At 41.3% G+C, this 12,015-nt stretch overlaps 1 protein-coding gene across 2 annotated transcripts in view; it reads right to left on the reverse strand.

Moving 5' to 3' along the window:
- dgt3 (dim gamma-tubulin 3) overlaps positions 1 to 12,015 on the reverse strand; it is a 111,888-nt gene that overhangs the window by 79,671 nt on the left and 20,202 nt on the right. For both annotated transcript variants that reach the window (XM_071665117.1, XM_071665116.1), the window contains exon 4: positions 8,376 to 8,562. In XM_071665117.1, coding sequence (XP_071521218.1) covers positions 8,376 to 8,562 — 187 coding nt within the window. The remainder of the gene's footprint in view (positions 1 to 8,375; positions 8,563 to 12,015) is intronic.

Genomic DNA, 12,015 nt, shown 5'->3' on the forward strand with positions numbered 1-12,015 from the left:
TAGAAGTAGCAAGAAGGAACATTAGGATGGAACATTAGGCAGAAGCAGTCAGTAGGAACATTAGGTAGGAGCCTCTTCAAACACTGTGCCAGAGTTGCCTTCGGCCAATGGCCTGTCAAAGGTGAGCCACTAAAGGTTACAAAGCGGCACTGGAACTCACTAGTTATGGAGACTCTGTTGTCATGGCCACCCCTTTAAAGGAGTTCCAGTTGAGAACAGGCAACAGAGATACAGATATATAGATAAGTTTATTAGGTATATCAAGAAAAAAGATTGCAACATGCAAGAATGTTGACTGAGAAGAGTGATGGAAGTGAATGAATGCAAAATAAGTGAGGAGCAAGGGAATTCTAAGAAAGATATGGGATGTATGTGTATGCAGTCTTTATGGATTTGGAGAGAGTGTATGACAGTTGATTGGAATGCTTTAAGGTATGTGTTAAGGATATATGGCATATGCTGACAACTGTTGAGTGATGTGCAAGCCTTCTACAGAGGAGTGAATGCATGTGTAAGAGTGGATGAAGAGTTGGGAAGTTTTAGTATACATGTGGATGTAAGCCAGGGCTGTGTGATGTCACCAAAGCTTTTTAACACATGCATAGACAGAATGCTAAGAGATGAAAACAAGACTGGGAAAAAGGAGTGCAAGGTAAGGTGGCTAGTGACATGCTTGTCTGCAAATGATTCTCTGTGTTGTATGCTAAGAGTGAAGAGGAGTTGCACATGGATGTGTGTCTTTTATGTGTGAAAGCAAAGGCAACATAAGGTAAGTGCAAGTAAAATAAAGCAATGGTGCTTAAAAGGAAAAAGAGTGAAAGCATGGATTTTGCAAAGCCCTAAAGAGTGGAGACAGAAAGTGCATTAGAGTTGTAGATATAGCGAGTGAAAGACTGGAAGAGGCAACAGAATTTAAGTATTTGGAAGCTATCTTGGGTAAGTTCATAAGGAAGGAAATATAAAGTGGACGAATCACTGGGTCCCTTAATAATTAAGAGTAAAGTTGTAAGAATGGAAGTGAAGAAAGGATTAAGGGACAGCATAGTCCTCCAAACCCTGACCTATGCACCAAAAACATGAACATGGAATGAGTCACAGAGGTCAAGAATCCTGGCTGTGGAAATGAGTTATTTGTGAGGAGCATGTGGTATGACTAAATGAAGAAAGAAATGAAGAGGTGTATGAGAGATTTGTACGACAGGGTATGCAAAAGGAATTAATTGTGAAGTGGCAGAGAGGGTGGAATATAATACTTTGAGGTGGTTTGGGCATGTGGAAAGAATGCAAGATAGGGATTTTACAATGGGAGTGTATGATAATACAATTGATGGGGTTGGTGCGAGAGGAAAACCACCTGTGACATGGGGAAACAGAATGGAAGAATACTGGAGTGAGAGAAATGGTGGAAAAATACAGTGAATGGTGTATGTGAGAGAGGCAAGTAAGGAGATGGATAAGTGAGGAGTTTTTGCCATGGTCACCCTCCTGATGGGAGTTCCTGGAAGAAACAGGCATCAGAGATACACATAGATAGATAGATTAACCAATCAAAAACACGTTCACTTTCTTTGAGAAATTCAACTGCAATACTGTCCACTCTGGCCAACCTGCCAAACTTCATCTTAAACAAGGTTTTCACCACCTTTTCTCTTTTCATCAATCCACTTGCCATGACTAACTTTGTACGTCTTCCCAATAAAAACACCTCATATCTGCTGCCCTATCATCAAAAACATTCAACAATCCTTCAAAGTACTCACTCCTCTTCAACTTAGCCTGTTACCACTAACCCATTTGCCCAATTTACAGATGCTCTCACTTGTTCTCTTGTTTATCTCACACTTGTGGCCTTCTACAATATTTTCTTATTCTCTCTGAAGTTTGCTAATACTTGCTCATCCAAACTCATTTGCATTCTACTTCATTCCCTGTAACTTCCTGTCCACTTTCTTCTACTTTTCTTGTACATCACCAAATCTCCCATATTCCTTCCCTGGAAGTAATGCCCATATACCTCTTTCTTTCATTTGCAACTTAAACTTCATCATCCTACCACTCACCACCCATTCTCACTTCCCACCTTCTGCATACCACACACTTCATATGTCAGTAAAGCTTTCCTAAATACCTCCAATTCCTCACTCTCTCCCCTATCTTCATTTATTTTCACCCTCTGCAATTCTAAACTTAATCACTCCTAGCATATATTCACACAAGACTCTTTTCTAAGCTCGATTACTTTCACCACTGTCTTTCCAACCATATGAGTTCCTCCTTTCTGAAAGCTTCTCTAAACCTTCACTTTCACCTCCATCACCTAATGATTAAACATCCCACCGGCTGTCCCTCTCAGCACATTCAAATGCAAAATTCTCTCTTTTGTGCACTTATCAGCAAATACATAATCCACTCTTGCCAACATAACAGCTTTCCTACTCACCTCCATATACTTATGTGTGTTTTATTGTGCTCTTGCTTATAATGTTTTATATATAGAAATGAAATTGGGTTTTGGGAGGCAGTTGATTGTTAGTGCTTATGCACCTGGAAGAGAAAGGAGTGAGGAAAAGAAATGATTGTTTTGCAAGGAGCTATGTACAAGTGTCAGCAATTTTAATGCAAAAGATCAGGTATTTGTGATGGGTGATTTGAATGTGAGAGTGGGTAATGTGGGAATTGATGGTATCGTTGGGATGCATGGGATACCAACTGATGTGAATGGAAATGGTAAAGAGCTTGTGCTAAAAATGTCTGGTGATCAGGAATACCTGGTTTATAAAGAGATATACAGAAGTTTACGTATGTAAGTAGAAGAGATGGCCAGAGAGTGTTATTGGATTAAGTGTTAATTGATAGGCGCGTGAAAGAGAGACTTTTGGATGTTAATGTGCTGAGAAGTGCAACTGGAGGGATATCTCATCATTATCTTGTGGAGGCGAAGGTGAAGATTTGTAGAGGTTTTCAGAAAAGAAGAGAGAATGTTGGGATGAATAGAGTGGTGAAAGTAAGTGAACTTGGGAAGGAGACTTGTGTGAGGAAGTACCAGGAGAGATTGAGTACAGGAGGGAAAAAGGTGAGAGCAGAGGACGTAAGGGGAGTGGGGGAGGAATGGGATGTATTTAGGGAAGCAGTGATGCTTGCGCAAAAGATGCTTGTGGCATGAGAAGCGTGGGAGGTGGGCAGATTAGAAAGGGTAGTGAGTGGTGAGATGAAGAAGTAAGTGTATTAGTGAAAGAGAAGAGAGAGGCATTTGGACGATTTTTGCAGGGAAATAATGCATATGACTGGGAGATGTATAAAAGAAAGAGGCAGGAGGTCAAGAGAAAGGAGCAAGAGGTGAAAAAGAGGGCAAATGAGAGTTGGGGTGAGAGAGTATCATTGAATTTTAGGGAGACTAAAAAGATGTTTTGGAAGGAGGTAAATATAGTGCGTAAGACAAGGGAACAAATGGGAACATTAGTGAGGGGGGCTAATGGGGAGGTGATAACAAGAAGGGGTAATGTGAGAAGGAGATGGAGCGAGTACTTTGAAGGTTTGTTCAATGTGTTCAATGATAGAGTGGCAGATATAGGGAGTTTTGGTCGAGGTGGTGTGTAAAGTGAGAGGGTTAGGGAGAATGATTTGGTAAACAGAGAAGAGGTAGTAAAAGCTTTGCGGAAGATGAAAGCCGGCAAGGCAGTGGGTTTGGATGGTATTGCAGTGGAATTTATCAAAAAAGGGAGTGACTGTATTGTTGCATGGTTGGTAAGGTTATTTAATGTATGTATGACTCATGTTGAGGTGCCTGAGGATCGGCAGAATGCTTGCATAGTGCCATTGTACAAAGGCAAAGGGGATAAAAGTGAGTGCTCAAATTACAGAAGTATAAGTTTGTTGAGTATTCCCGGGAAATTATATGGGAGGGTATTGATTGAGAGGGTGAAGGCATGTACAGAGCATCAGATTGGGGAAGGGCAGTGTGATTTCAGAAGTAGTAGAGGATGTAAGGATCAAGTGTTTGCTTTGGAGAATGTATGTGAGAAATACTTAGAAAAGCAAATGGATTTGTTTGTAGCATTTATGGATCTGGAGAAGGCATATGATAGAGTTGACAGAGATGCTCTATGGAAGGTTATATTTTTTTTTTTTTTTATTATACTTTGTCGCTGTCTCCCGCGTTTGCGAGGTAGCGCAAGGAAACAGACGAAAGAAATGGCCCAACCCCCACCCCCCATACACATGTATATACATACGTCCACACACGCAAATATACATACCTACACAGCTTTCCATGGTTTACCCCAGACGCTTCACATGCCTTGCTTCAATCCACTGACAGCACGTCAACCCCGGTATACCACATCGCTCCAATTCACTCTATTCCTTGCCCTCCTTTCACCCTCCTCCATGTTCAGGCCCCGATCACACAAAATCTTTTTCACTCCATCTTTCCACCTCCAATTTGGTCTCCCTCTTCTCCTTGTTCCCTCCACCTCCGACACATATATCCTCTTGGTCAATCTTTCCTCACTCATCCTCTCCATGTGCCCAAACCACTTCAAAACACCCTCTTCTGCTCTCTCAACCATGCTCTTTTTATTTCCACACATCTCTCTTACCCTTACGTTACTCACTCGATCAAACCACCTCACACCACACATTGTCCTCAAACATCTCATTTCCAGCACATCCATCCTCCTGCGCACAACTCTATCCATAGCCCACGCCTCGCAACCATACAACATTGTTGGAACCACTATTCCTTCAAACATACCCATTTTTGCTTTCCGAGATAATGTTCTCGACTTCCACACATTCTTCAAGGCCCCCAGGATTTTCGCCCCCTCCCCCACCCTATGATCCACTTCCGCTTCCATGGTTCCATCCACTGCCAGATCCACTCCCAGATATCTAAAACACTTCACTTCCTCCAGTTTTTCTCCATTCAAACTCACCTCCCAATTGACTTGACCCTCAACCCTACTGTACCTAATAACCTTGCTTTTATTCACATTTACTCTTAACTTTCTTCTTCCACACACTTTTCCAAACTCAGTCACCAGCTTCTGCAGTTTCTCACATGAATCAGCCACCAGCGCTGTATCATCAGCGAACAACAACTGACTCACTTCCCAAGCTCTCTCATCCCCAACAGACTTCATACTTGCCCCTCTTTCCAAAACTCTTGCATTTACCTCCCTAACAACCCCATCCATAAACAAATTAAACAACCATGGAGACATCACACACCCCTGCCGCAAACCTACATTCACTGAGAACCAATCACTTTCCTCTCTTCCTACACGTACACATGCCTTACATCCTCGATAAAAACTTTTCACTGCTTCTAACAAATTTCCTCCCACACCATATATTCTTAATACCTTCCACAGAGCATCTCTATCAACTCTATCATATGCCTTCTCCAGATCCATAAATGCTACATACAAATCCATTTGCTTTTCTAAGTATTTCTCACATACATTCTTCAAAGCAAACACCTGATCCACACATCCTCTACCACTTCTGAAACCACACTGCTCTTCCCCAATCTGATGCTCTGTACATGCCTTCACCCTCTCAATCAATACCCTCCCATATAATTTACCAGGAATACTCAACAAACTTATACCTCCTGTAATTTGAGCACTCACTCTTATCCCCTTTGCCTTTGTACAATGGCACTATGCACGCATTCCGCCAATCCTCAGGCACCTCACCATGAGTCATACATACATTAAATAACCTTACCAACCAGTCAACAATACAGTCACCACCTTTTTTACTAAATTCCACTGCAATACCATCCAGACCTGCTGCCTGGCCGGCTTTCATCTTCCGCAAAGCTTTCACTACCTCTTCTCTGTTTACCAAATCATTTTCCCTAACCCTCTCACTTTGCACACCACCTCGACCAAAACACCCTATATCTGCCACTCTATCATCAAACACATTCAACAAACCTTCAAAATACTCACTCCATCTCCTTCTCACATCACCACTACTTGTTATCACCTCCCCATTTGCGCCCTTCACTGAAGTTCCCATTTGCTCCCTTGTCTTACGCACTTTATTTACCTCCTTCCAGAACATCTTTTTATTCTCCCTAAAATTGAATGATACTCTCTCACCCCAACTCTCATTTGCCCTTTTTTTCACCTCTTGCACCTTTCTCTTGACCTCCTGTCTCTTTCTTTTATACACCTCCCACTCAATTGCATTTTTTCCCTGCAAAAATCGTCCAAATGCCTCTCTCTTCTCTTTCACTAATACTCTTACTTCTTCATCCCACCACTCACTACCCTTTCTAATCAACCCACCTCCCACTCTTCTCATGCCACAAGCATCTTTTGCGCAATCCATCACTGATTCCCTAAATACATCCCATTCCTCCCCCACTCCCCTTACTTCCATTGTTCTCACCTTTTTCCATTCTGTACTCAGTCTCTCCTGGTACTTCCTCACACAGGTCTCCTTCTCAAGCTCACTTACTCTCACCACCCTCTTCACCCCAACATTCACTCTTCTTTTCTGAAAACCCATACAAATCTTCACCTTAGCCTCCACAAGATAATGATCAGACATCCCTCCAGTTGCACCTCTCAGCACATTAACATCCAAAAGTCTCTCTTTCGCACGCCTGTCAATTAACACGTAATCCAATAACGCTCTCTGGCCATCTCTCCTACTTACATAGGTATACTTATGTATATCTCGCTTTTTAAACCAGGTATTCCCAATCATCAGTCCTTTTTCAGCACATAAATCTACAAGTTCTTCACCATTTCCATTTACAACACTGAACACCCCATGTATACCAATTATTCCCTCAACTGCCACATTACTCACCTTTGCATTCAAATCACCCATATGGAAGGTATTAAGAATATATGGTGTGGGAGGCAAGTTGTTAGAAGCAGTGAAAGGTTTTTATCAAGGATGTGTACGAGTAGGAAGAGAGGAAAGTGATTGGTTCTCAGTGAATGTTGGTTTGCGGCAGGGGTGCATGATGTTTCCATGAGTTGTTTAATTAGTTTATGGATGGGATTGTTAGGGAGGTGAATGCAAGAGTTTTGGAAAGAGGGGCAAGTATGCAGTCTGCTGTGGATGAGAGAGCTTGGGAAGTGAGTCAGTTGTTGTTCGCTGATGATACAGCGCTGGTGGCTGATTCGGGTGAGAAACTGCAGAAGCTGGTGACTGAGTTTGGTGGTGTGCAAAAGAAGAAAGCCGAGAGTAAATGTAAATAGGATCAAGGTTATTAGGTACAGTAGGGTTGAGGGACAAGTCAATTGGCAGGTAAGTTTGAATGGAGAAAAACTGGAGGAAGTGAAGTGTTTGAGATGTCTGGGAGTGGATTTGGCAGCGGATGGAACCATGGAAGTGGAAGTGAATCATAGGGTGGAAGAGGGGGCGAAAGTTCTGGGAGCATTGAAGAATGTGTGGAAGTCGAGAACATTATCTTGGAAAGCAAAAATAAATATGTTTGAAGGAATAGTGGTTCCACCAATGTTATATGGTTGCGAGGTGTGGGCTATAGATAAAGTTGTGCGGAGGAGGGTGGATGTGCTGGAAATGAGATGTTTGAGGACAATATGTGGTGTGAGGTGGTTTGATCGAGTAAGTAATGAAAGGGTAAGAGAGATGTGTGGTAATAAAAAGAGTGTGGTTGAGAGAGCAGAAGAGGGTGTTTTGAAGTGGTTTGGTCACATGGAGAGAATGAGTGAGGAAAGATTGACAAAGAGGATATATGTGTCAGAGGTGGAGGGAACGAGGTGAAGTGGACGTGGAAGGATGGAGTGAAAAAGATTTTGAGTGATCGAGGCCTGAAAATGCAGGAGGGTGAAGGGCATGCAAGGAATAGAGTGAATTGGAACAATGTGGTATACCAAGGTCGACGTGCTGTCAATGGATTGAACCAGGGCATGGGAAGCGTCTGGGGTAAACCATGGAAAGTTTTGTGGGGTCTGGATGTGGAGAGGGTGCTGTGGTTTCAGTGCATTATACATGACAGCTAGAGACTGGGTGTGAACGAATGTGGCCTTTGTTGTCTTTTCCTAGTGCTACCCCATACACATGCAGGGGAGGGGGTAGTTATTTCATGTGTGGTGGGCTGACAATGGGAATGAATAAAGGCAGACAGTATGAATTATGTACAAGTGTATATATGTATATGTCTGTGTGTGTATATATATATGTATATGTTGAGATGTATAGGCATGTATACTTGCGTGTGTGGACGTGTATGTATATACATGTGTATGTGGGTGGGTTGGGCCATTCTTTCGTCTGTTTCCTTGTGCTACCTCGCTAACACGGGAGGCAGCGACTAAGTAAAATAAATAAATATGAATATATATAAAACACTCTCAATCAAATTCAAGTTATGTATTACTCACCGTCTTATCAAACGTTAAGAATACATTAGTAAGTGCATCAAGGCTTCCAGCAAGCTCTTCCTGTACTCTTGATAGATGGTGGCTGGTGTTCAATGCAGCTTCCTGATGTTTCTTGAGGTGGGTCTCTGCTGCCTTCAAGCGTTCACTGCACTGATATGCTTCTTCCCGCAGCTCTATCTTATGAGCACTGTGAAACATAATTTAACCATCTAATCTAAAAACTTAAAGAACTAGAGGACTAAAAAAGTGAACAATAAATAGTATGGATATGTGATACATAATGTTAAGTACTGAAACAAGGCATTGCTTCATTTCACCAGAGTGAAATATTTAATGAATGATTGCTTGTCAAACTTGGCATACAGCAATGTTATGAAACCATTTGAGATGAACTTTAAAACATGACATAATGTAAGTATAATAAAAAAAAAAAAATATTTTTTAAGTTCAGAAATTTATAAGTTTAACCCAGTACTTCTTTCATGTACTTAAAAGGAACGGAAGAGTCCTGATATAACCCAAGAAAATTGTTAGAAAAATTCACAGAAACATGTGAGGTTATAGTGCACAAGTTTGCAAGCAGTGGCAGTCATTTTCCTGAAACTCTTCAGAGTTACATAACACTTTTTGATTACATTTTTTTCTAATTTTTTTTTTTATATATTTTGGGCACTGTGGAATAAACAAAGCTGAATGACTTTTGTAATTCTCGAGAAATAGTTTATATACTGAATGTGTTGGAGATGATTTTAGGTATGCACGTTATAGAATGAATTGGAATGATAAGGAATGCGGGGCAATGAGCTGTCAGTGGACAGAACCAGAGGAAACCATGTAAAGTTCTGTGAGGCTAGTAATAGATAGAAGGTTCAGGTTTTGGTGTATTCCACTTAACAAGTTGATGGTGAATGAGGCTTTTTTTTTAGTCTGTTCTTGGTGCTACCTCACTGTGGTGGGAAATTTTGAACTAGCATGAAAAAAATATGCTTATTACTGGACCCTTCCTGCTTGAGGTTACAAGTGATGAGTCACCTTTGGTGAGATGCATCACAAGTTGATGAAATAGCTTAATCACACCAAAAAATGTTTTGCTTCGGAGTTCATTCTCTGAGGAGGTCTTTGATGAGACTACCCTTCCAATGACACAGCCTTGCATAGGGTGACTTTTCACTTGAATTGTAACCTCAAGCAGGGGGGAGCCAGATAATGCCTCTTTACATATGTATGCCAATCATGCTGTCAGCCTTAAAGTGGACTTTATTTTTAAAGGCCATGACTTATGGAAAGATAATGCCATCTGAATCAAGGTGGGCTGTAAGCTGCTATGACTAACCAATATGCTTTGGGAAGTAAAATCCTACAGAGGATAGTAATTCACACAAATTAAAAGTTTTAAGGTCAAGATTATGTATTATAGTAAGAGTATTGTATAGAGGAAACTACATAAGAAAAACAGACTTCAGAAGAATGGTAAGGATCCTCAGACAGGGTTAGACGAGTCAGCAATGTTTGTAATATCAGCAAATAGAGTTCATATAAAGCAGTTAACAAATCTGAAGTTCAAAGACTTGTTGATTTTATTATTGACTGTTAGTGTACAGTACACAGCCATGCAGTGCAAGGTGACTGTACACTGGTTTAGCTTAGATTCCTGGATGTAGAATTGCAGACCTCGATAGCCTAGAGCTGACTGTGTTAATTCCACATTTTCTCAAAATTTACTAAAATGCAAGATATTTGAAGTGGTACAGTATTTGGCAAATGATTTCTTGTACCAAACATTTTTAGAAAATGTTTGAATGATTTAAAATTGAAGTAAATATGGATAGAGTTGTGCGCAGGAGGGTGGATGTGCTGGAAATGAGATGTTTGAGGACAATGTGTGGTGTGAGGTGGTTTGATCAAGTAAGTAATGTAAGGGTAAGAGAGATGTGTGGAAATAAAAAGAGCGTGGTTGAGAGAGCAGAAGAGGGTGTTTTGAAATGGTTTGGGCACATGGAGAAAATGAGTGAGGAAAGATTGACCAAGAGGATATATGTGTCAGAGGTGGAGGGAACGAGGAGAAGCGGGAGACCAAATTGGAGGTGGAAAGATAGAGTGAAAAAGATTTTGAGTGATCGGGGCCTGAACATGCAGGAGGGTGAAAGGCGGTCAAGGAATAGAGTGAATTGGATGGATGTGGTATACCGGGGTTGATGGGCTGTCAGTGGATTAAATCAGGGCATGTGAAGCGTCTGGGGTAAACCATGGAAAGCTGTGTGGGGCCTGGATGTGGAAAGGGAGCTGTGGTTTCGGGCATTATTGCATGACAGCTAGGGACTGAGTGTGAACGAATGAGGCCTTTGTTGTCTTTTCCTAGCGCTACCCCGCACACATGAGGGGGGAGGGGGATGGTATTCCATGTGTGGCGAGGTGGCGATGGGAATGAATAAAGGCAGACAGTGTGAATTGTGTGCATGGGTATATATGTATGTGTCTGTGTGTGTAATATATATGTGTACATTGAGATGTGTAGGCATGTATATTTGCGTGTGTGGACGTGTGTGTATATACATGTGTATGGGGGTGGGTTGGGCCATTTCTTTCGTCTGTTTCCTTGCGCTACCTCGCAAACGCGGGAGACAGCGACAAAGCAAAATAAATAAATAATAAATAATGTAAAAAAAAAAAAAAAAGCAAACACAATGAAAATAAAAACATGAGATTCCAGAAACAGTATATTCCCCAATTCTAAGCTAAGATTAGTTTCACAAATGCTTCTCTCTTTGCATGATATCAAGAGTAATCTCAGCTAATATCCTTAAGATGTGACAAAACAAGAGATCTGGGCAGCACTTACAGGGATAGAGTGCAAATGATTGGGGGATGCATAAGAGAAAGCAACAAATCAAGGAAGTGCAGGGGATGATAAAGAGGGCAAACGGAAGTTGGCGTGAGCAAGTATCAGTAAACTTTAGTAAGAATAAAACGTTCTGGATTGAGGTTAATAGTGTGCAAAAAAGAAGAGAACAAGTGGGAACACTGGTGAAGGGTACAAAAGGGGAAAAGGTAACAAGAAGTAATGAAGTGAGGAAAAGACAGTCAGTATTCTGAAGGACTGTTGAATGTGTTTGATAACTGAGTAGCAGAGGAAAGGTGTTTGGGTAGGGGTGATATGCAAAATAAGAGGGTCACGGAGAGTGGTTTGGAGATGAGAGATGGGTGGGTGAGGTTTTAACATAAGATGAAAAGTGGCAAGGTGGTTGAAGTAGATGGTACTGCAGCTGAATTTATTAAGAAAGGGGAGACCTGCTGATTGGTTGTTAAGGATTTTCAATGTCTGTATAGATCATGCTGAGGTGCCTGAGGATTAGGATAATGCATGTACAGTGACACTGTATAAAGGCAAGGGGAAAGAGGTGAGTACTCAAACTACAAAGGTATAAGTTTGTTGACTGTACCTGGTACGATGTATGAGAGAGTATTGATTAAGAGGGTGAAAGCATGTATAAAGATTCAGACTGAGGAGAAGTGTGTTTTCAGAAGTGCTAGAGGAATGTGTGGCTCAGGTGTTTGCTTTAAAGAATGTGTGAGAAATACTATGAGAAACAGATGAATTTGTGTCATTTATCAAATTGGAGAAAGCATATCATAGGGTTGA

The sequence above is a fragment of the Panulirus ornatus genome, chromosome 9 (genome assembly GCF_036320965.1).
Source record: "Panulirus ornatus isolate Po-2019 chromosome 9, ASM3632096v1, whole genome shotgun sequence".
NCBI classification, from domain to species: Eukaryota; Metazoa; Arthropoda; class Malacostraca; order Decapoda; family Palinuridae; genus Panulirus; species Panulirus ornatus.